Source organism: Lonchura striata, chromosome 1A, assembly GCF_050655825.1.
Source record: "Lonchura striata isolate lonStrDom1 chromosome 1A, ASM5065582v1, whole genome shotgun sequence".
NCBI classification, from domain to species: domain Eukaryota; kingdom Metazoa; phylum Chordata; class Aves; order Passeriformes; family Estrildidae; genus Lonchura; species Lonchura striata.
This window is the reverse complement of record NC_140741.1, coordinates 62,481,942-62,507,828: the sequence shown is the minus strand read 5'-3', so window position 1 is coordinate 62,507,828 and position 25,887 is coordinate 62,481,942. Positions and strand designations below refer to the sequence as shown.

General features: G+C 38.8%; 1 protein-coding gene across 4 annotated transcripts; it reads left to right on the top strand.

Moving 5' to 3' along the window:
- The first annotated feature begins 773 nt into the window (after positions 1–773).
- On the top strand, positions 774–25,303 carry SLC26A4 (solute carrier family 26 member 4). 4 transcript variants are annotated; one of them, XM_085569793.1, is made up of 20 exons: positions 774–1,671; positions 1,995–2,134; positions 4,241–4,347; positions 5,972–6,162; positions 6,618–6,782; positions 9,283–9,435; positions 9,547–9,629; positions 10,561–10,708; positions 13,064–13,177; positions 13,923–14,000; positions 14,195–14,290; positions 15,733–15,839; positions 17,163–17,232; positions 17,550–17,642; positions 17,745–17,840; positions 18,716–18,946; positions 20,399–20,453; positions 20,774–20,919; positions 22,040–22,123; positions 22,624–25,303. In XM_085569793.1, exons 1-20 carry the CDS (start codon positions 895–897, stop codon positions 22,645–22,647), a joined length of 2,958 nt encoding a protein of 985 aa, XP_085425919.1. In that variant the 5' UTR covers positions 774–894; the 3' UTR covers positions 22,648–25,303. The 4 variants fall into 4 exon arrangements, with proteins under 4 accessions (XP_085425919.1, XP_021394800.1, XP_085425921.1 ...); XM_021539125.3 differs by having other exon boundaries at positions 1,502–1,671; positions 4,241–4,351; XM_085569794.1 differs by lacking the exon at positions 774–1,671 and adding an exon at positions 1,724–1,840 and having other exon boundaries at positions 4,241–4,351.
- The last annotated feature ends 584 nt before the right edge of the window (positions 25,304–25,887 follow it).

Here is a 25,887-nt window from a genome sequence, read left to right as displayed (position 1 = left end):
TTCAGTATGTGCTTTAGAATATGTCTAATATGTCTTTTTTTTCCAATATTATGTCTATTTCCCCATACTGTTATCTGCTGATGAGAAAATCTGAAAGCTTTCCTACCCTGGATTAAGTAACATTTACATCAGACCACTTCGCTTGCTCCTCTGGAACAAGGCAGCTTTTACTGACACGAGTGCTGTGCTTACAGGTTTCTACAAAACACTGGAACTTGTTTTAGGAGGCTGGCTGCTTCACTGCGGGATACAACATTGCTCAGATCAAAACAGTTCAGCAGTAACTCAGATTTCCTTACAGTGCAGCAGAGGGGAAAGCTAGTTGCAGAATTAGGAAACCTGAGGTGTGTTAACCCTACAAAAAATATTTCTGCAAATAGCTTCTTTCCATTTTAGTAAGTTAGGACTGTACTTAATGGCTTTGAAACCAACTTTATGCCTGAGTAGTTCATTGAACAAATATTTTGCTTGATGCTGTACCCTCAATACGTGCCCTCAGCACCTCTTCGGTGTTGGCTGAAACACTGGTACTGATTCTTTAGGAAGAAGTGAGGTGAGCAGGACATGTGCTTTGCTTCACTCCTGAAAGATCTAGGTTGTCTTCCATATGTAAGGTAGAAGAGCTGAAATGTAGCCAGCAGTATTCAGCATGCAGGACTGACTTTTTCAGCCCCAATCCTATCTGTAATCCTAAATTACAGCAGGGCTGCCAAGAAACTCATTCCCTACTAGCCTCCTTCAGCAAACCAGAAGCTGCATCCCTGGGCCACCTTCTTCCCTTTCAGATGTGACGCAAAGAACTTGGGGGGTCTGAGCCACTTCTTCCCACCGAGGCTCCTGCGTGAGCTTGGGACGGTTTAGAGAGCAGGTGCTGTTAATTAGGCATTTATATCTATGCATGGAGACGACACCCAAAACTTGGGTCATGGGATGCAGCAAGGCTTCGGGAGCTGCAAGGATGCTCCTATGCGGGCCAAACAGTGTGTGAGAGTGGCTGGTCCTATCTCGCTCCCTCAGGCTCGCCTTAACAGCGAGCACTTGGGCCGGCCGCCGGCGGGCAGGTGGCTCTGCGGGCAGCTGCTGAGGGCCAGAGGCCATCACCTGTCGGCGGGGTGCGTGTGCGTGCGGCCAGCCCCGCTCCGAGCCCCAGAGTCGTTCCCCGACTCCTGCCCGCGGGCCGCCGCCTTTGAAGTGCAGCCCCCGCCCGAGGGGCCGGGCGCTGTCGGGGCGGGAGCGCCGGCCGGAGCGGGGCTGACCAGGGGGCACCGGGGGGAGGGCGGACGGAGGCGTCGCCCGGGCCGGCCCGGAGCCGGGTCTCTCTGTTTCCCCGTAAATAAAGCGTCGGGCCGTGGGCGGCCGTATAAATGCGGCTGCGGCGGGGCCGGCTCGCCCTGCCCCAGGCCGGGGAGCGGGCGCGGGCAGAGCCGCGGTTCAGGACGCGGACAGCGCTGCGGGCCGCGGGCGCGGCGGGGCCGGCAGGGGGCCGCGCTCGCCGCCCGCCGGCTCAGGCGGGGCCATGGCCGCGGGCGGGCGGGCGAGCGAGCCGCCGGCCGAGCTCAGCCACTACGTGGTGGCGCGGCCCATCTACAGCGAGCCCGGCTTCCAGGAGGAGAACGAGCGGCGGCCGCCGCTGCCGCCCACTCTCCGCGAGCGGGCGCAGGCGGCCTGCAGGTGGGTCCGAGCGGCGGGAGGGAGCCGGGGGCGCCGGAGGGCGCGCCGCAAACTCCACCCGCCGAGGGATGAAGCGCCCCGCACGCCGGACTGCGCGCGGCCACATCCCTGCTCCCTGCGCATCGCCGCTGCCCCGGCGCGCTTCCTCCGGGAGCGCGCTCCTGAACCAGTACGTGCCCCGTCCCCGTCCGGAAGACAGGGCTGTGACAGTCACCGTCCCTTAAATTTAAATGTGCATCAGCTCAGCTCGCTGTCGCTTTGGGGTTCTCGAGGCGCTCCAATTGCAGCTCCGTGGGGTGTGTTCATCACTTGTTTTCTTGCAGATGTTCAAGGAAACGGGCCTTTCAGCTTGCCAAGTCCTTTCTGCCCATCCTGGAGTGGCTGCCCAACTACCGGGTGAAAGAGTGGCTGATCAGCGACATCATCTCGGGGCTGAGCACCGGCCTCGTTGCCACCCTGCAAGGTAAAGCCGGGCACGCCCGCGCTCTGTCCCCAGGACGTCCCTATAAGGGAGCCGGCTGAACACCGGGACGTTATGCAGATGGAATTACAAATCTGAGGCTTGTTATTTAATACTAGATATTAGGTATTATTTTGCAATAAATAATTTATGGTTTTAATTTATTCCTTTTTCTTTCCTTGGCTAGAAGATTTAAATTTCCTGTGATGTGCTATAGAGATGTATTTAACTTTTCTTCCAGGCGTTTTACTCAAAGAGTATTTATTTTGATATTTAACATTTTAATTACATAGTGATAAATCAGATAGGTTGTGTGGTCCTATTTCTCTTTCTTCGTTGTTTAAGTTCTTCTGCAACTGCCTACAAAAATCTACTTACTTGCTCCCTTAAAATAATGCAACTTTGATATCTACTCCTCTTTAAAATTAATCTTATAAAGTTGTTCAGGTCTCTGCAGAAGACAACCCTCAAGGAGGTGATGATGTAGTCACATTTTTTAAAAAATTAAACTTGATGGCTTGCAATATTAAGTTTTCATTACTTCCTTATTCCATTTATTAGTAAAGCTTTCAGTAGATGAACAAATATGAAAGTGTCAGAAATAAGCAGAAATTAGTTCAAATAAGCCACTTAAAGAAGACTTAGAGAGCAGAACCATCCTGCCTGAGGTAGCATCTGTCTGCCACAAGACTGACTATAGCCTTGATACATCCAGTAATTTAACCTCAGTAGAGTTCTTACACTATTTTCACAGTTTTTGGGGACTGCAGCAGGCAATACGAGCTGTGTCAACCCCACATTTTCCTTCAATGGAAATTAAGTGTTTGAGGAAGGGGACAAAGATTTTCATTGGGAACAAAGAAGCAGTTTACGCATTCCTGATTAGACACAAGTATTCCCTCCTGTCTGTTCCCTTGGAGCATTCTAGGAAGGCAGAAACTGGCAGAAAAAAAGCATTACAAATTTCTGCCCCAGGCAGGAGGTGACCTGAGAAATAAAGAAAGTGATTCTTTCCCAAAGAAGAGTGTCAGAGCTGGAAGGTCTTTGCTGAAGGTAGTAGCACAGTTACATGATCCCTGTACTTTTTTAAAATGAACTGGGCTAGACAGACCTTTCATATTATTTATAACAGCTATTGTGCTCATACTATAACTACCTTAAATTTTTTTTCAGTGCCCTGATTTTATCTTAGTTAGAATCCATTTGTAAAACCAATTTATTAAATATACTGTCTGATCTCCCTCCTGTGCATTAAAAAAAAAAAAAAGTAGAAAAAAAGAGAAAAAACCCAAATTAATGTAAATCTATACCTAACTGTAATTTTAAAAAAATTGAAATTTTATAATATTTATTACAGGAAAAATTGGCCAAAATATTTGCAAAAGAAGCTTCTGGGATCTTGAGGTCCCTTAAGTCCCTAATTCCCAGCAACTATATGCATTGCTTGCAATCCTCCAATCAGTCACAGTAGTATGACCAGCACTTCAGTTGTTTGAACTCTGAGAGGTTTTGGAGAATCTTTGAAGGAGAACTCTGGCTAACTGGGATATTATTTTGAAGGCAATTTTTTTATTGCTTGCTGGATTTGACAGCTTGCACAGGTATGCAAAGGAAGAAGAACCAAGATTCTGAAATTTATGTGACTTACTATTGGTAGATTAGATTTTAAACTGCTACTGGGAAAAGAAGTGGCCCTATTTTCATAGGAGCTGAAGATACTGAAGCATGTTTGTTGTGCAATAAATCAGAGTCTTGTGCTTGAAATTCTGCCTGAAACTAGAACCTTCACATATCCTCCTTTTCTCTCAAGAAGCACACACTCTTGCAACAATGTTTTCCAGTTAGATTTCCTATCTCAGCCTGTGTATTGGGCTACCTGTGCAAACATAGGAACATCTTCCAGTACTTACTCACTCAGCTACCAGCATGGGATATACAGTCATTTACAGTCATTGATACTCACATTTGTGCCTGCAACTGATTTACAGACAAACCATTCTAAACTGCATCTGGACCACAGCAGTACATCATTCTGAAAGTCTGTTCTAGATGAGATAGTAGATTGCTGAGAGATTTTAAATGTAATGTTTTGATGATCTATCATTTCAGGTTTGGCATATGCTTTGCTGGTTGCAGTCCCTGTTGGATATGGTCTCTATTCTGCTTTTTTCCCCATCCTGACATACTTTTTCCTGGGAACATCAAGGCACATCTCAGTTGGTAACTGCATGTGTTCAAGTTACAGTGAATTATCTATTACAGTGTTAATCCTTACTGCAGACATTAATATTTCATACAATATAACTACTTTCTGAAACAAATTGGCTATGGTGAATATTAATACTGGTGGATCTCAGGAAATGAAGGCTTATTTCTTCTTTATACAGGCAATTATGCATAATGGCTAACTTCAGGTATGCCAGTGCTTTTTGCTTGAATTTGTGCTGAAGTTTAAATCTTGTCTTTGGCTACACTCTATGCAAGATCAAGGCCTCAGTAGGCAGTATGAATGACAAACATTTTGTCTACCACTTAAAGCTCAAGATGGCTAAAACAGAGCTCTTTAAGTCTTCTCTACAAGCCTTATTTGCTGCATCCTTTCTTCATTACTGTGGACAGTATCTTCTTCTTACCAGTCGTGGAGACCTAGAACTTGTGTATCCACTCCAGCCTCACTCTAGGTCCTCACATCAAGGGTATTGGTAACCCTTGTTGATTCTTTCTGAATACTTTCTTTAAAATATGAGGTTTTTTCCCTGTCAGTTCTCACATTTAAAGTGCTTGTTAACAGCTTGGTCACTGAAGTTCCTTTTTCTTCAATCTAATCTTGTCTTTCCTAGCATGATATCTACCAAGAACACATTTTTTTCCCCTCCCAGAGCTTTGGCATGATACTACATTTTTTCATCAACTTTCTCCTCTGCTGCATCAAAGGCTCTGTATGTTTTCTCAACTTTGTTAGCCACTTCCAACCCTACCAAGCAGCTTACATTTGATATCCAGATCTGACTTGTTTTTTCAACTTATGGTGGCATTCCTACTTTCTAGATTATCAAACACTCCTTTTTTATGCTTTCCCCAATGCTCTTATTCAGTGTGTCCTTTAAGGTATCTATAAAATTAACTTAACCTTCTATAAGACGTTTTGTGACATTTTTCTTTTCTGCATAATTTTAGTAAATAACTGCAAAAAATAATGGTTACTTTTAGATTGTGTTCTGCTGACACAATGATCACTTTCTCTGTATCTTGCCCAAAGTATAGTTTCAGTCATCTTTAGCCAATGTAATAGCACAATACTGCCAAAATATATGCTCCTACCCATTGGATCATGTTCCTGCCACAGCTGTGGTGTTGGGAACCCTGATCATGTGGCACGTTGGATCAGCTGCAAACTAACCATGACAAAGAAACCCAAAAAAAACAACCAACCAAAAAAACACAAGCAAACAAAGAAACCCTAAAACTTAAAGAAATAAATGTTGCTTTCACCTGGATTGGTGATCTGTGTTGTCTGGTTGTGATGCTGATACAAAGGAGATGGTTGGAATGTGTTGAACATGTTGCCCCTTTTGACCTTAAATTGGCTCAAGCAAAGCATGAAACTGCACTTGTATCTGTATGTACAACATAAGTTATTTAAAGAAGGAGCAGTATTTCAAAAAAGTGTATTTTTGTTTCATGTATGCAGTGCCTGTGGCTCTTGGCCCCCTAATACTACCAATGTACCCCAATTACAATATTACATGGTTTTTCTGACCTAGAATTTCTTGTCTAGTCTGATAAATGGTTTTTTTTCAATGTGTGTTAAACTTTAGTGTGTTCTGTTTTTCATTACAGGTCCATTCCCAGTAGTCAGTTTGATGGTGGGATCTGTTGTATTGAGCATGGCCCCTGATGAGAATTTTCTCATAGAAGGCAGTAATACTACAGGGACTAATGTCACAGGGGCACTGATAGACACCGAATCCAGAGACGCACAGAGAGTGCTGATTGCAAGTACTCTCACATTCCTGGTTGGAATTTTACAGGTAAAATAGCTGACTTGGAGACACAAGGTTGATACCACTTTAATGTTAATGGCAGAAAAATATCTAGTAGAGCAATCAGACATTTTCCTGTAGTAAAACACAAAAATCAAGGAAAGTTATGACAGACTTTTAGGACCTTCATATCCTGTGTAGAGTCTCTGCCAGCATGACTGGGAGCACAGAGAGCAGAGCAACCCTGCAATTGCAGACCATAAAACCTGCATGAAACTGAGTAGTAATGGTGCATATCCTGGAGCTTCCTTTCACACACTTCTTCAGGTCTCCTTTATTTCGTTGGATGGACAGTACTAAGCTACACTAGGCTGAAATGGGGGAAATATGGTCCAAAGACTTGCATCAACAAAGAGAGAAAACAAAGCATAAGAAATTTCCAAATAAAAGTATAACTTTTTTTTTTGTATTTAACAAGCTGATAGTCTTCATGATTTTTCCAGGTTATATTTGGAGTTCTCCAGATTGGTTTCATTGTGAGATACCTTGCAGATCCATTAGTTGGGGGATTCACAACTGCGGCTGCTTTTCAAGTGCTTGTGTCACAACTGAAAATAGTTCTGAATGTTTCAACTAAAAATTATAATGGTGTCCTTTCCATAATATATGTAAGTATGCTCTTCTAATCTGCTTTGGTATTATGACAAGTATTTTTATATAATTGCTTGTCTTCTGTTTCCATATCACACAGGGATGGTCCATATATATGGTGGTAAGTATAGGACATTCCTTTAATTCTCACTTTCATGGAGATCTGCAGCTGTTCATTTATAGCTGTGGGGCTCTAAATTGCTGCCTTTGGGGTTCCCCAGACAGAAAGCCTGACTGCCATCTTCAAGCCTTTTTCAGACAGAGCACTTTTTCACATGAAGTTTAAATACCAAGCAAAACAGTTTTTCACTTCTAGAGACTACAGTTCATCCCATCCCTTGCTTTCTCGCTTATTGTGAAGGACATTTGATCATTTATTAACCCTGTCAGGTCATCTCCCAAACCTGGCCAGTCCCAAGGCTCTTTACACTTAAACAGCAGGTCATTCTGGTAAAGGGCATCATTCTCCATCTCACACTGTAGCCATGCATGTGAATTCCTAAAGGTTACAGATTCCCACCCTTTGGCCAGGTACCTTTTGGTTAGCAAATGTGAGGCTGACTGTTACAAATCCATTTGTTGATTTTATAGAAAATGTTCAAATGAGAAATATTTTGGCTGCCTTACAGAAATACTGAATTCCTAGAGGTCTTGTACTACAGAATAGTCTCCTTTCCCAGGAAAATTATTCAGTTGTGTCATTGGCTTCAGCATGAAACTATCCAGGTTCACAGTATTTTAGATGTTGCATAGCAGTTCATATTAGAATAGCAGATTTCTAAAAGAGGCTGTTCTAGGGGAAAAAAAGTACTTGGAGATTTTGCATGCCAGTTCTGGCAACCAGACTAGGAAAAATACAGCAGACATCTAGATTAACAATAATAGGATGAATATAACTATAAACAGCAAGGAAAAAAATTCAAAAAGAGATCTGGAGAATTATTTGTGCAGGTAAAAACTATTACCTTATGGGCCTCTTCAGAACTAATGAAAACTCTTCCCCTCAGAACAAGAAAAGTTAGATGAGACAAACTACTTGTTGTATAATAGACCTTACAGCAGACCTGTCAGAATGAGGGACTTGTTAATCCAGCATTTTTCCATCTGTTTGTTTGTTGAATTAATAGTATTTAGTATAATACACTTTTTGAAAGGACTACGTGGTTCTTCCAGCCCGAGCAAAACTATGTGGGATGCTGACATTTTAGGTTAAAGTTCAAAGCTTCTGTGTTCTTGCAGGTGAGCCAGGCCAGGTGTATGTAGAGCAAAGAAATTGTTATTTCTGGTCTGCTCAACCATGATTTGCTATGCCTGCTTCAGCAAGTTTTGGACTTGCTTCAGTAGTGTTGTTCATCAAACTGCAACACCAGGCTTCCAACCAGCATTAGCAAAATCCGCAACCAAAGTTAGGAAGTTTCCCTGTGAAGTGAAGCAGTGCAAGAGGTGCTCAGCCAGTCTCATGGGATCCGTGGTAAACACTAGAATGGGCAAGAAATGGCTTCAGTCAGCCAAGTCCGATTCAGTGTTTCAGGAAGGCTTCTTTAGCTTAGAAGACATAGCCAGTTTAGCACTTAGATGTTGTGTTTCCAAACCAAAGTCTGTTCAGAAGGGTGGGACTGGTGGTGCTGCTGCAAACCTCCTCTAACGTTTGAACCAAAAGCTCACTACTGGGGGAGCAAACCAGGATGCAAGAAGTCTGTTTCTACCAGATCATTCTGCTACAGCTACTTCACTATGCATGGAATAATTACATTTTCTTGGAGACAGGAGGCAAGTGAGAACTACCCTGATGCTTAGGAGGAGGACAGAGGAGTATTTGTGACTTTTTTGTAATCATCTCTTCATGTTTTCTCTGTACAATAATTTTCTCTGTAATAAACAATATGACCAAGCAAGGGCAGAGGAAGGGTAGAGAATGGTGTGAGTGCTCCAGTCTGGAGCTGAACTCTGCTGGGAGGGTTAATTTACTGTAGAGTGAGGGCTTTCTGTTGCTTTTCTGATGTGCAGGATTCTCCACAGCCTGGTAGGACCTGTGTGTTCACACTCATTCTCTGTCAGCAGTGTAAATAGGAACCATGTAAGGCATAGACCACATGAACTGGGCATGAAGTGAACCAGAGCTTTGCCCATGGGTCTGCTAGCTCTCTTTAGAAAAATGAGGATCTCCCTTGCTGTTTGTCAAAGTGAAGATACTCCAGATCTTCCCTTCCTTGCTCTGATACAGGTAGAGCTAAAACACAGGTAGAGCTCTTTTCACTTTGTATTAATTCACTAAAAATTGGAAAGCAGTAGCCCCCTATGTGGACAATTCTTGCAGTTATGCTTTTCCCATTAAATTCACTATTAAATCAATTTACTGATATCATCTTGACAATACATTTTTCCTCAGGCTTCTCTAGACTTGAATGAAGTTACTTGGCCTTCTCCAAAACTCTGTACATCTGGATCATCTCATAGTATTTGCACATCCTTCAAGTGGACATGAGCATGTTTTATGTTGTCATTTTTCTTTTTCAGACTCTTGTTGAAACATTTGAAAAAATTGGGACCACCAACATTGCAGATCTTATTGCTGGACTCCTCACCATTTTTGTCTGCATGGTTGTTAAAGAAATAAACGATCGGTTCAAACACAAGATACCTATACCTATACCAGTAGAAGTTATTGTGGTAAGCAAAGGGGCATAACAAAAGCTGAAAACAGATAAAATGGATGGGTCTAGCTACATGAAGACAGAAACTCTTTTTAAGTCTTAAAACTGTTGTTTTATTCTATTACAGACAATAGTAGCCACTGGCATTTCATATGCTACCGACTTGGAAAAAAAATACAATGCAGGCATTGTTAAGAGCATTCCAAGAGGGTGAGTGTCTTTGTTTTGTGGGAAAAGGTATTATTTTAATTGGCTAAAAATGTCTGTAGTAAGGGAAAATGCATAAAAGAAACATTGAGAGCTGTAACCTGAGTTTAGAACACAGATCTGGAGATTTTCTGAGTTTTACTTCTGGCTCTATCACCTAAATGTGTTTCTTAGCTTTCCTTCTTCTGTAAAATGGGGTTTGAAATGTCTGTCTATTTAATGAAGTCCATCTGAAAATTAATTGCTTCCAGCTCATGAAATGACTATAGGATTATGGAAAATGGTTTTTAAAAATAAGGATTTTTAATAAAGAAATTCTGCATATATTTAATTTATGTAATCCTGAGTTATCCCACTGTGGTTCATAATCATGCTGCTATTGTTATCCCGATCAACTTTGTCACTTCCATACTCATAGGAGCAAGGATTACACTGGTAGAGACTTCCACTTGAAAGATTCAGAGCACTTCACAGTAGTAACCTTCACATTCCATTTAGTATTCAGGGCTTAATTAATTAAAATTTGTGGAAACACAGTAGGGGATAAAATGCTTCTGAGATTTTATTGAATAAATATTTTAACAATAGTATGAAATGACATTAACATATTTATGTAATTCATAATACTATTCAATAAATTCTTTATTCAATGCTTCAAAAAAAAAGTAGTTTTTCACTTTGCTATCATAAGGCCAAATCTCAGTCATGCTGAGAACAATGGGAACTTTGTTGCTGACTAATAGCATCAGGATTTGGGCTGGGGTGAGCTAGATAAGCGTGTTCTGTATGTCAATGGGCTGTTTCCACCTTTTATTAACTTGAAACATTACACTCCATATTATAAGCAACCTGTATGCCTCTGTTTCAAACTCCTTGACAGTTAGAATAGAATTCAATCAAAGTTGGTAACACCAATATATTTTCTAAATGCTAGATTTTTGCCTCCCGAGCCTCCAAATGTCAGCCTGTTTTCCCAGATGATTGCAGCCTCCTTTTCCATTGCTATTGTTGCTTATGCTATTGCCGTGTCTGTGGGGAAGGTGTATGCAACCAAGTATGACTATGCTATTGATGGAAACCAGGTATGTATAACCAAAATAGTTTATAAACATAGTGAATGTAAAACATGTTGATTTATGTAGCCAAATGAAAGAAACACCATTAACACACATTTTTCGGACAAGCACTGAAGTCTGACAAGATAAATTCTTTCAACTCTTAAAAAAAATATTTTAAATGGCCACATCGAGATGAACCAGATCCAGCTTCACTATGGGCTTTACATACTATTTCATTCCTTCTGTATTGGTTTAGTGACTGCAAGGGCACATTTTGAGGTGGGTATTTTTGCTCTGAAAGGGCTCAGCACTGTATAGGGGAATTTTCTGATGATGTCAAGTTGATATGGCCTAGCAACCTATTTTCCATTTCCACTTGTAAGGCATATTTTGAGGTGGGTTGCTTAGGCAGATGAAGACAATGTCAAGCTAAGAAGCTGCTCTGGACAGCTTTATTTACCTTTAGTCTTCATGCAGGATTTGAATCAGCTGAACTTTACATTTAATAAATTATTGTACTTCTCAGCATGACACCAGTTACATCAATATAACTATACTTGTAACCTAATAGATCAGTCCTGCAGCTTCACAAAAGTTAGTGCCTACAAGTATATGAATGTGCTGGAGTAGCTGTGTGCACTAAATGGCTGAACTGCTTTAAGCATTGGTTTCTAGGGGCACAGAGCTAGAATGTGACATGAGTTGTGCATCACAAGCTCTTACAGGATTCCTGCATTTGTTCAATGTCTTCACCAGGGGTTATGTTGCTTGCCCATGGTGTAGAATTAAAATCTCAGAAAGCTTCCTCATTCTGCATCTATGCTAATTTTTAATTTTATCCTTTGAGCATATTAGAAAATGCCCTCAGTACAAAAAATAGTGTAAGATGAGTACTTTGTTTAAGGAGTCCTTTATTTTAGTACTAATGGATTACATAAAGTTTGACTTTAGAAACACTGTTTTGCAGTATATAAGAAAATTATGCTTCTCTTTGTCAGTTTGCAGTCCTTAAAGGTCATATCTGGTAACACTTGGTCCTAAAGTTGACTAAAATGCACCAACATTCAGTTTAATAAATCTCAAGGAATATTACATAATCCCAGAAATGCTGTTTATGCTGTTCTGTTGTTGAATATATTGTTCTGCCAGTAGTGGTGTGCTTCAAAGATACTGATTAAATATTGTTGTAGAATAATTAGTTTATAAAAGCAGAGTGCCTTCCTTTCAGTACTATCTTATGAATTTTACATGTAGCAAAAGTTAAATGCAGCCCAGGGTGATGGGCAAATAGTTTAGTTGACCTGGACGAGTTAAAATAACATCATAAAAGCAGGTAGTAAAATAATTTTGAAGGACATGTTGATACTGTTATCTACCAGTGTCTATATTGCCTTCATAGATCCAGATCATTAATGCCTAAGAACACTAGGAATTATACCTCTAATATTTTGTCACTGGTCACAGTAGTTACATAGGAATAGGCATGAATAATTTAGGTCTGTTCCTGCTCTTGTGGTTGGAGCTAAATGAAAACTTTACAGGAAATTTAATTATGTACAAAAGAAGGGAGACAGCCAAAATCAAATTTTAAATTATATTTTTAGAAATTTCCAATGAGTGAAAAGCTCTTGCACCTGTGTCAGCTTGGTGAAAACTATATTTCTGTGAATTATATGGGGTTGGTTGCAGACAGCTCCCAAATTCTTTATTTCCCAGCAGAGGAATGGCCCAGATCCCAGGACATAAAGTTTCCAGGGTCCTTGTCACTTGAGCAGAAACACCAGCATCAGTAGGTGCTGATATCTGTGACCCTGGGGCAAATCTATGAGAATTCTGCCTGAGACTAAGCATTAGTTCATCAGGATGCTTAGAGTGGAAAAACTTCTGACTAAGCAAACTAGAACTTTTTAGTGAAATTTTGTTTTATTGCAAAGTTCCTTAATACTTCTACTAATAATATAATGCTTTGCATTAGTTAAAGGCTTGTCTAAACTCAGACTATTGTACTGATCAAAATAATTGGTTTAGCTTATGATACTTGGGAGTTAAATTTATTCTAATACCCTCTTCTTGATGCAATTATTCCAGTGTAATTCTTAGAAATGTTAGGTTTGGTAAGACTGGTGGAAGTAAGCTTTAAACACCTTTGTACTCAGACAAGTATGTCCACTTCAGGGGGCGTACACTAGCTTCTTTGTGTTGGTTTCCAAACAGAGGTAGCTGCACTGGCACAAGAGGCATTTGTGTAAACATTTAACTGCTATTACTAATTCATACTCTTCTTAATATTATTCAACTATTGCAAAAGCACCTGTCTTTCTCCATTGAAAAAATGTCTTCAGGCATCTTTAGTTACAGCATTATCCAATTATCTTTCAGGAATTCATTGCCTTTGGGTTCAGCAACATTTTTTCAGGTGCCTTTTCTTGTTTTGTTGCAACTACTGCTCTTTCACGGACTGCAGTCCAAGAAAGTACTGGTGGAAAGACTCAGGTAATGACCTCTTCTTACTATGGCTGTGCAGAGGTAAATTTAATTTTGTGTAGTGCATATATATCACTGTGAGATGAAAACAGTCCTAAAATCATTGTGTTGCTGGCCCATGGAAAGCCATGTTAGCAGCTCAGCTCTAGTAGTGAATCATTTCTGTAGCTCTGCCAGAAGAGGGCAATCGAGTTTTTACATAGCATGAGTGACCTTAGGGGTTGGAAATATTTTAACTCTAGTTCCCCAGAATTTCATTTCCAATTAGAGGACTGAGTTTATCACAGTAGGATGTGGGAGAAAATCTCTCCCAGCTGGCTATGATATCTTTAAGCTCCTAAGTACTGGCCTGAGCAGCTCTGCCATTTGCCATTCACCATCAGCCATGGAACATCTTCATCATGTTGAGTAAACTACCAAACTATAGCTGTATGGTTCTTAACAGTGAAAAACTACAGGTTATCCAGCAGCTCCTTTTCCAGCTTACGCACAGACTGCTCCATTCATCTGTCTTTGTAACATTACCCCTCAAGAGCTACTACCTTGTGTTTGTTTAGACTTCCTGCTTAATTGAATTCCCTCTGTGTTAGCTGAAGTGCATAATGGTTGCTCACATATGCCTAAACACTTTGGCAGGTCTCCCTGTTCCTAAAGAAATGTAATGTGCAACTGTTTGTAATTTTTTCTTTGTAATCCTAGAAACAGATGATAGACTCGTAGTAAGTTTATTTCCTATAAACATTGTTCTTTGCAGGTTGCTGGTATAATCTCAGCTGGCATCGTTTTGATTTCTATTGTTGCCCTGGGGAAATTGCTAGAGCCCTTACAAAAGGTACTGTACTCTTCTGCAGCACAGCCACATCAGATCCAAATGCTCAACTATGATGGGCAACATTAATATCACTCTTTAAACTGTGGTATCTGATTCCAGACAGGGCTGTGGTTTATAGTGTGTCTTGTTGAGCACTATCTTTTAATATGTATCTTTGCTTCTGAATACCTCTTTTTCATTATTTTTCTTCACAGTCTGTGTTGGCAGCTGTTGTCATAGCTAACTTGAAAGGGATGTTCATGCAAGTGTTTGATGTTCCCCGTCTATGGAGACAGAATAAAGTGGATGCTGTAGGTAACCTTTTTTTTTTTCCTCCTGAATGTTTTTGTCCAGTTTTGGGTTTTTTTACCTTTTAGTGCCATTAAGTTTCGCTTAACTACCATATAAGCAGGATTTTGAAATCTTAACATCGGAAAAGACTTATGTGTATCCTCAAAATGAAAATGCCATGAGGTCAGAAAAAGACTCCCCATTTTTAGGTCAGTATTCTGCTAATCTTCTTTATTCCCTAAACACTATAGTAAGGGTTCTGGCCAGGGTATTTGTGTGCAATAATAACTCCTTCATAGCTATTTCTGTAGTATACAGCAATCTTGTGTTGATATGGCTTGAAAAGCAGATGGCCTGCTGCCACCTTTACCATTCTGATTTTATCTTTTGCACTGTTAAGTGAGTGCAAAAGTGCACATTTAATTCATGTACATATATTTTTGTTGTTACCACATGAACATCCCATTGGCCTGAATAATCTCATAGTCCTCAGAAGAATGTTTTTTTGTTGTGGTAAAATTAATCCAAGCTAGGATGTGGATTCTTTTCGCATGCTAAGGGATGTATGAAGAGCTTTTTCTTATGAACCACTATAACCATATCTCAGGGTATTTGCTCATGTCTCCCACTGTGTATTCTGTGGAACAGACCTTCACTGTAGCTCTTAGAGCAGGAAAAGATCACATGGAAGACATTTTTCCCATTACTTTGCTTAGATTTTACAGTTAGTGTAATTGGGCAGTACATGTCTTAGACAGATCTCAGATATTTTAATCAATCATTTACTGATTTATAGACAAAAGATCCCACTGACTTCAGTGAGAAGTGCAAGCACTCGGCTTTTAAAAAAATTGTCTCTACTGCATGGGCAGTGATGTAGGAAAGAACTGAGGAGTGCACTTCAACTGTTCTGCCTGAATATTCAGTGGAGATCTTAGAGAAGTGCCATCAACCTGTTAATATGAAATACCTCTCTTTGCAACAGTTCTTTCTGATTCTTAAATGTCATTGAGAAATCACCTTTGTTTCCTATATGTCTGCATGGAGGGCATCTTACAGTATTTTACATCTTGGCAAAATAAAATTCTTTCCAATTTTAAGAAAGATTACTGAAGATTGCTCTCATCAGAAATAAATAAACGTAATGTTTAACTATATCTCATTTAATTCCACCAAAGGAATCAAATCCTTAAAAGATATTGTTATGTTGAAAACCCCCTTCTTTCCTAAAAAGGTACCTATGCCTTATAAGATAATGATGGATGAAAGCATCTAGGAGGAAGAAGAAGACTTTTGTCTTGGACAAAAGTCAAGACAGGGTACTTGAAGTCAGGGGATTGCTAGTGTGCTACAATCAGTTTCAAAGCTAAAATATGCTTCTCATATTATCTGGTCTAGTGTTTCTTTAGTGTGACCAGAAGTTATATGCTAAAATACTTTACATTTGTTATTTCTTCTCCAGATGATCTGGGTTTTTACATGTATAGCATCCATCATTCTGGGACTTGATTTGGGATTACTTGCTGGCCTTTTGTTTGGATTGCTGACAGTTGTGCTGAGAGTTCAGTTGTAAGTAATACAGTATCAGAAATAATTCTTAGTTGTATATTATGAAAAAGGAAGATAATATGCTGAAATGCAAGATGATTTGTGGCAGAATATCTGCTTGGGTATACAAAAATTTTGAAATGAAAAAAATCTGTTTCTTTTAGAATAAGACACTCTTAGTATGCTATCATTTAATTACACTGACAAAAGAGAAACTGCATTATTTGATCAGTATTTTAGATTATGTTGGTCACTCTGGTGGTACTTAGCCATGTTTTATATGCACCCAAATAGGTGAGTTCTGAAAAGGGACAGGAACATTCTAGATCAAATATAAACAGATGTAGGGCTTTTGTAGTGAATTGATCATTATAGTAACTCTCAGCAGCTAATATTACTACAGTATATTGCACATGCCAATAACCCTTTAATTTATTGTTTATACAAGTCTGATTGTATGGTTGTAAAAGAAGAGCAAGATAAAGCATGAGAATAAGAAAAAAAAAAATTGTGCTTCTGGCTGATTTATTGCTGCTTAAAGAATATATGGGAGTGGAATGGTGAGAAAAGGTGGATTTGAAAAACCTTATTTGGTCATCTTGTTATTTTTCATTGACCTTTTATTTGAAAATACAATATGACTTCTTCAGCTTGGAGTTCAGAGAGTACTGTAATTAGATTACCAAGGTATAGTTGCACTGTCAGCAAATGCATTAAAATAAAGCCTTGTAAAAATTGTTACACAATAGTAGATTATAATAAAATGAAATTTGAAGAGCCTCAAAAAAGCATTCCCAAATTCAACTAAGATAATGTTACCAAAATATAAAGGGGAGATAAGGCCTTACAAACCTCAAAACTATTTGCTTTGGCTGTTAAATATGTATCTGGAGACTGCAAATCATTTTGGTTTTGTTATTGACTAAAATAAAAATTTAGAAGGTTGGACAAAAAGATTTACATAATCTGAAAATAATGTAAATGAATTTCAGTTGATTTGAAATGAAAAAAAGCCATCAAATCTTTTTTTCAGTGTAAAAAAATTGGTTTTCTAAATTTCAAGACAACTAATCTGCATTTTAAATATTCTTCTGGTTTGGGAAGTGAACAAGTTGTTCACTCAGCTCTTAAATCAAAATGGTGCATTAAGTAGGCTGAGACCAAAGTACCTTGTTTTTATAAAGGCCTGTTCACTACAGTGACGCAAAATAGCTTTTGCAATTCTGTTAGTTTGGCATTAGAAAGCAAACTACAGGAGTCAAAAACACTTCTTATGCAGCAATCCCTTTGATTCTGTGAGTGCCCATGTATGACATTCTCCTTTACTGTCTTTATTTCTGTTAGTCCTTCATGGGGAGGCTTTGGAAACATTCCTGGCACAGACATCTACAAGAAGGTCAAAGACTACAAAAATGTAAGTCATGGCTGAATTGTTTTCCTTGAGTCTACACATCTGTGTAAGAAAAGGTTGTGCCTTGCATATTGTACATAACTTGAATTTGGAAGTGGGGTCTTCAAAGATAACAAATTTCAGCACCCTCTTCATCCAGATGGTTGGTCCATCTTGCATGCTGGGACTGTAAGCTTCTAAAAACAGAATTTCCTCAATCATTAAAAAATACATGCTTTTTTTTTGTTTGTTTTAATTAGAGACGCAATTGAAATACTTAAACTGCTTCTTATTGTCAAAATATGGCTGTTGCTGTTTAACCTTATATTCTTTGGCAACAGGTTATAGAACCAGAAGGTGTGAAGATTCTCAAGTTTTCAAGTCCAATTTTTTATGCCAACATTGATGGACTGAAAAGCAGCCTCAAATCCACTGTAAGCGATAAGTTATGGGTTTGGAAGCTTCTATACTATCCTTGAGATTCCCTCAGAATTATACCTGAGTTAAGTGAAATAATTTTGGTCTGTTTTCTGTAGGTGGGATTTGATGCAGTCAAGGTATATAATAAGAGACTCAAAGCACTGAGGAAAATACAAAAGCTAATCAAGAAGGGAAAATTAAAAGCTACTAAGGTAGGCCTTTTTAAACCTTATTTACATCGATTTTTTCTGAAAGGATTACTGTTGGAGCTTTTTAGTTAAGGTTTTAATTATGAATTACTCTGTATTCATCTTTAAAATAGAGATGAAAAGTGTGACTTACTATATGGTAATACAGTTTATAAGTAGCATACAGAATTTATAATACAACTTAACTTACAGTTTTAATCACCTAGACCCTAACTTAAGAGTTTCTAACTACCTGGACCCCCTGCAGATCAGGTGAGATCTTAATACATGGTTTAATGTAACAATATAACAATCATAATCTAGACTTAAAAATTACATGAAAGAAGTTGAGTCACTAATACTCAGAGAAAACAAAAGACATTGCAGGCATCCCTGGCCCATGGCAGTGTCTCACTGTCAGCAGCAGTTTTGGTCCAAATTTCCCACACAGGACTTATCACAGACAGTGCTCTGTGCACTGTTACACTTTTCTCTGATGGGGTCACCAACTACACCTGGTTGCCCACGTGCCTGGGACCTTCAAGACCAGCAAGGAAAGGAGAGATCAGCCTGGTGCCCAGGAACCTTGAAACTGGTAGGGAGAGGAAGAAGAAATCAGTTTGGTTTGTCTAATAGGTTCACAGGACCTTCAGGGCCTGAGAATGAGGGAAAAGGGAACAAGTACACGACCTGCTCAGCCATAGAGAATGGCTTCTTGCCCTGTAAAATGGCATCAGTTATGCTAACCACAGTACCAGGATTGGGAGCAGAGGATACTGGCCACAAGTGTCTGTCTTGTCAATTCCTTCAACAGGAGGTATCACAGGGTGGTATTTTCTGTAACTCCCAGACTTTCCCCATGATTAAATTCTATATTCCATATATTATCTGTGCATTAGAATGGCATCATCAGTGAGCCTGGTATTAATAATGAAGCTTTTGAGACTGATGAGGAACCTGAAGACAACCCGGATCTTCAAGTTCCCACCAAAGAAGTAGAGATCCAGGTGGACTGGAATTCAGAACTCCCTGTCAAAGTAAACATCCCCAAGGTGCCCATCCACAGTCTCATTCTTGATTTTGGAGCAGTAACCTTCTTGGATATTGTAGCTGTGAGATCAATAAAAACGGTAAGGGCATTTTTTTTCTGATGTTCTATGAAAATGAAACTAGTCAGTAGTATGTAAATCGAGAGCTGTTAGCTGGTTAATTTCTGAGTTTTAAAAAGTATGTTGTTGAAAAATACCATGAAAATATAAATATGAAAAATACCAGCAAGAAGTAGAATATTGGTGGTGTGTGTATTTTAAGTGGGAAAAAATGCATTAGAAGTACAATATGAAGGTTGCATAGTCAAGTACAGAAAATAAGTAACTGCAAAATGTGGTCCCCTTATATGCATATGTTATGAAATATTCTAGTTATATATTTTCTCTCCACATGCCTCCTGCTTTAATCTGGGCACAGGATGATGCTTACTCAACACTGAGGTAGTAAAACTTTCATCTTACCATCCCAGTTCACTTTTTAGCCACAAGATTTATTTAATCATTCCTTCATTTATTCATTCATTTTAGTTATGAAGGAAGAATGATTCATTTATTTATAGTATTTTCTATGGCTAGTATCAAGTGCTTCATCAACAGTCATTAACTAATCTTCACACTCACAGTACACAATAAGGAGATTATATTTCTTCCTGGGAAGAAGGAAATGAGGTGTAAAGATTAAGGCCAAGTATTTCCATTATTTTTTGGTGCCCAGTTAGAAGTGTGTAGGACCAGATTGTTCAGTCTTGATTTTTTTCTGATATTTTGTATGTTCAGATTAATGTTTTCACTAACTTAATTTTGCAGTTGGAACTACTTAGCCTATCTATAAAACCAGATCTTTACTATGACTCAAGTTCATCAATTAATAGAAATAGAATTAACGATCACCTCTGAAAATTAATCTAAGAGACTTGCCTGCCACCAGGGAGCCAGGGGTTGATTCTAGTCTCCAGCCTTTTAACTGAGTGAAACACAAGAGCAGTGTGTGCCTTTCATCAGCCTCCTGCCTAGTTACATGGGAATATGGGGTTCGTTGACATGACTCTCTCCATATGCAGCTTTTTCATCCAAGGACAGGTCCATCTGGTGCACTGCATGAGGGGAACAATCTGTGTAAAAAAATCTGCATGTGCCACTGAATGAGTGTATCATATCACACATACATGAGGGAAATAAAGCTCACTCAGGCCCACGTGGTCTCACTTGGAGAGATGATTATTCAAATTTTGAGAAGAGAATGAACCCTTAATTGGCAGCAATGCTTGTGCATGTAAAATGAGTCATTCCACTAACATAGTTAAAGATATGCCACTTCAGCAACCAGGTACTTAACTAGTGGATCTTTAAGTATAGCAAAGTATAGCAGTACCATAATTACGATGAATAAACAAAATGTACTATGTGGAATGAAGACAAGCAGAAAAAAATGAAGTGTATGTGCCTATACATTACACAGATATACAGACATACATGTATTTTCTCCTTACATACTTTATTTATTGATGTCCTTGTTGCAAACTTTTTTTGTAGATAATTAAAGAGTTTGAGAGAATTGATGTGAGAGTATACTTTGCTTCATATCAAGGTAAATATCCAAGTATTCTTACTTTCATTCATGCAAAAAATAAAACGAAGGTGAGAAGGGATCTCTAGATGTGTCTGTGGTAGCATCTGTACTAATAAATATGTGAACTGTAACACTGATAAGCATTGTTGGCTCCACTGGGACACAAAAAACAGTGGGGTGCAAAGGAAATACGGCAAGTCAAAGTCAAGACTAACCTATAATTGATGGATTCATTTGGTTGTCCACTTAATTTCTGACAGTTGCAACCATGTATTTTAACATTTATTTCTTAAATTACTTCACACTGTATAAACTTGTTACGACTTTCTTTTATTCAGACAACCTTATATCTCAGCTGGAACGGGGTGCCTTCTTTGATGACACTGTCAGAAAAGACATATTTTTCTTGACTGTCCATGATGCTGTACTCTACATACGGAATCAAATGACATACAGTGACAACCAGGATCCCATATTTGAGAAGGTAAGGATATCCAGCAGTACATTTCCCTTCCTTCCATCATCTAGCACTCATTCTTGAAGTTTCTGTGGCACATTTGAAAATTAGACCTAGAACTGCAGTACAAAAAAAAGTGGGAGCATAGTAAATTGGGCAGCTTCTGTAGTACATGAGTATTTTTGTAGATCAAAAGAAGGGTCTGTCAGATCCAGGAGCTTGTTAGTGAAAAGAACATGAGCAATAGCACACTTCATCCTAAGAGACACTTTCTAATTTCTGACTACTGCCATCTTAAGAACCTCATCAGCCATAGGTTGCATTTGGAACATTATATTTAATTGTTACAGATGGAGTTTTCTTCAATGTGTCATAATACTTCTTTTGGAACCTGTAACATTATACTGTGGAGATGGGTTCTCTAATTTTAGATTATATGACAAATATTTCCTGCTTGGTTTAGGCCTGCTGGACTTCTGGATTGTTAGCTGCAATGAATAATCATTCCCTGTTCCCATTCCCAACACTCCATAGACTTCTGATCAAAGCTCTAATCTCACTCTACTTGGCATGGATGTGTATGGAAGCTGTTCCACACTAGTGTTAATTCCTGCCCTTCTCTGTGCATTTTGTCAGTGTATTCTGTTTTTTCAGCACTCAGTAGCATTTAAAGATTTGCTATGATCTGTAGCATTTAAAAGGCCCTCATTAGGAAAATGGTCCTAAAATGTCCTCCTTTCTTTTCACCACAATTCCTTTCCTACAATCACTGTTATAGTATTATGAATAAATAGCAATTAAAATTAATATTACTGATAACTAACTAGGATAGGACTCTTTTATAACTTCTTCATACTAATTTTTATGGTAGACATTAATATTTTCATAATGCTATACAGCAATTTAAATAGATTTTATTATTTTTACAAAGCCATAACTAGCCATGTGAGCAGAGACAGGCCCAAAGGCTCTGCAATTTATAAGTTCTTCTCAGATGAAGTAAATTATAATCTTTGTCAAGGAACAGTAAACAACAGACTGTTCTAAGTTGTGGAAGTTATTTTAAGGTACTTTAGAGTAAAAAAATAAATTTCAATTATATGGACAACATGTAACTCATCATGTTTCTTAATTTATTTCTACCAAGATTTCACTCATGCAGGAGTCCAAAGAACCCATAGAGTTCACAGAAGCCAGCCAGCCTGATGATGAACTTGATGTTCAGGAAGAGGTATGCATTTTAGAACTGAATGTGTCTATCCCTCTGCCTGTAGCCTTCAGTCTTGCTGTGAGAGTATGGCCCTCAACAGGTACCTTCTCCATAAATACATACCCTCTCTGGATACTGCATGTCAGTGCTAAGTGGAGGAAGTCAGATTTTTCTTGAGATATTTTGAGATAGTAGTAGATGATATCTGCTTAAGTATCTCCTCATCTCTCTTGCTTTAGGATTACTTTTGCCTTACACTGGCTTATATTTAAACACAAGCTGGGGGCCTAAAAAGAAGACTTTGTAAGACTTGAGGCACTAGAGTGGAAAATTATGATCAATCTTTCATTCTTCCTTTTAAGACAACAGACAGCTTCTTGCACAATCTGCACAGTTTACAGATGTTCTTTGTACTTTCACTGAGTTTTTAATTTACACAAACATGTAATTTTCCCAGATGCTGCATACTGAGAACTAACCACAGCCTGTTTCTCTCCACCTTTCAAAACCCATTTTTCTAGGCCATGCGCCGACTTGCTTCCTGAAGGACTGCTGGTACCATCCTGCCTGTGAGCACACGGCAATATCCACACACCAGTACTACCCAGACCAGCATTTTCTGCTATTAAACCAATCTTTGCACTTGAAGAAAACCCTGATTGTTTGTCTGAATGATACAGATCTCTACAACTCTCCAAATTTTAGCTAGCATTATCCCAGAAATATTCTGGACCTTGATTCTGCAAGCACTTTCTGCTATGATATATATTAATAAAAAAGAAAATCAGAAGACTATTGTGAAAGATGTACTCAGTTTTGGGACTGAAAAGCTGCTCTGTGGTCTGCCCAGGAGAGTGGAAGAGACCAAAATCTTTGGATGGCAAGCTTTTTGTTCAATATTTCTACAAAGTCTAGTGAAAGGGCTGGAGTTCTTGCTGGCCAAGGCTTTGAATTCTAGAACATTAGTGTGAGAATATGTGCTGACAAGCCTTGAGAAATGTACCATGATCATTTTTTTCAAGCAATTCCTTAAATTGCTGCAGGTAGTTAGATCACTGAAAGAGGTGACAGGTGAAACTGTCACATGAACAGGAAACAGCACTGAACTACAGTAATACTTTAAATAGGAAAAGTTTCTAAAGACCCTTGGATATGGGTTCATTTGTTCTGTATTAGTCCCATTGTAGCAAGTCTTGCACTACTGTTAATGATTGTCCCTTAAATGAAGGACAGACAGAAGATTATTTTGGCTAGGTTACATAATCTTCATCAAGAGGCAGATCATGACATAAATTAAGGAAAACCTTAGTCCCTGAGTACTTAATGAAATCTGTGAAACAGGCTGATACTGAGTGTAAGCAAGAAAGTCAGAATGTGACCTAGTATTGATATTTGGGGTTCTTTTAATGGAATATAGATGTATTTTTTGTTTAATGAATAGTTATATTTTTATAGAGATTTTTTCTTTTAATAGTCTACATCAAACTGCTGCTGTTCTTTTACATATGAAAGTTCATAATGCACAAGTGCAATAATTTACAAAAGATTTGAATAGCAAAACTTTAATCCTAAACTAATGTTCTTAGTTTTCATGAAGAAGAAATGTATTTTGATGGAAAATGGACTGCCACCTTGATTTATTTAGCATTGCATTATTTTTAAAATGGGAAAAACCTCTGCATTGTGAGGAAATTGTTAAAAACTGAAGTGTAAGAAATGTCCAGGTATAAAATGCCTTTAAGTTTAACAATGGTGAAAATTACCTTCAGTATATTTAATTCTTCTTACTTGATTACATGAGAGAAATTTTCTCACATACTGCACAGATTTCTGCTGCAGGTAGCAATGGAAAAGCTAAACACTAAATAAATTATCCAAGTTAACTCTGTTAACATCAGTGAAAAAAAATCCTATAAACTTCAGCCAATGGCACCAAATTAGAATCCCTATTCTCTTGTTACAGCACAGACTTCAGCCTTCACAACAGTGAAGTTTCTCAGTACAGACACTTGAGCTTAGGTGATGTTGGTGCTCCAGTCCAAGCCAGCAAACAGCAGGATTGTATTCACAATGGACATGGGCCTTTTGTCCGTGGGATGGGCATCTCCACCATCTGAGAATGGAGCAAGAGTTCAAGAGGCAAATCAGACCACTCTGCACCTGTTCAGATGGAGCCATTAATTTCTATTGGCACTAATGCTTCAGCCCAGCCTGTGATTTGACAATTCATGCTTTTAACCCCACCTGTCCTCCTTCTGTCTCCTTGCCAGCCTGTCACAGGAGGTTGGCACTTCTGGCCTGAAGACCCCATCAGGCTGTGGCCCCAACTCCTATTAACCTGACTGCTGGAACATTTGCCAGTGCACAAGGCCAGTAACATGTTTTTAGAAGCTGTACTGCTTCTCTGGAACAGATACACATTTTAAGTAAAAAGTAAAATAATCTACCTGGTAAGTGAGCTTTCAGCTAATTGTTGCACGTCTACAGAAAAGATGGTAAAAAATTGTAGCAGTGATTTTTTTTTTTTTTCAAGGCAACATCTGCAATGTGAAGTTTGAGTACAGATTCCTACTTAACAGAGATGTCATGACATTATTTTTTTAAATTTCTCTAGTTCTTGTCTGGACAGGTATTTAAAAAGCAATTAAATACTCAACAGTCTTCCAGTTCTTTTCCAAATATGACATCTGATCTGGGATTAATTGTGATAAAATATGATAAAATGCACTTATTCTTGGCCTGTGTATTTCTTCCAGGCATGGTTGGTCTTAATTTAACAGGCACAAAATATTAAACTTTTCTCTGAAAAACAGCATTTCTCTCAAAGCCTACAGTGGCATAGAAGAGTAAGAGGTAGTATGAAGAATGCATTCAAATGCCTTTCTCATTGGTTATGTGCTTAATTTTCTCTGTATCCCTCAAAATTAAGGATACCAAAATAATGGATTTTGCAATGAAGCTATAATTCTCTACAGTTTTGTACTAATTAATGTATCTTTAAGTAGTGTAACTGGATGTGCTTATCTTTTTCCAGCAGCATGAAGAAGTGGTATTTTTGTATGCATTTTGAGTATTACTGTTCTGTCTTTGCATGTCAGATATCAAATTTGGAGATGTATTTTTTTTTTACACTTTTAAAAAGCTACATTTGAAAATTATACCCATAAACTAGAAAATAAAGTTGTGCATACTGAAAACGTGCTCCTTGTGTCCTTGGGGGTTTCTTGTTTAGTTTCGGGTTTTTTAAGTCTTTTCTTTGTGAATTCCTATTATGGGGAGATAAAGCATATTATGAAGGAATCAGTGTCCCGCTTCCCTTGGTCTCTGAGTATCAACAAACACAAAAGGGAAAACCTGTTCCCTCTGCCTTGTGGGGGTAAGACAAGAAATGTGAGACTTTAATGGTAGCTTTTAAATGTTACGCCTATAAAGATAATGAGAGATACTGTCTGTAGGAGCACAAGATCCCAATCCGGGAGGCTTTTATTGAGACAATTACCAATCTGAAGTGCATGGAGTAGAGTTACCCGTACTTTAGCGTTGTGGTAGGACTGCTCGGGGCCACTTTCTACTTATAACTTATGACTTTGTTGTATTTTTATTTCTTTCCTTTCTCCAGTGCTATTCTTCAGCATCGCACCGAGTTTACAGGAATTAAAAAGTGCTCAATGTAACATTAAGCCCACTCCTGAGCTAGTGAGCTCTGTTGTTGTGAAGCTGCTGAGTGCTCTGGAGATTCAGTGCTCCATCACTTGTACAGCGTGTCAGCAATCTGCCATCTCCAT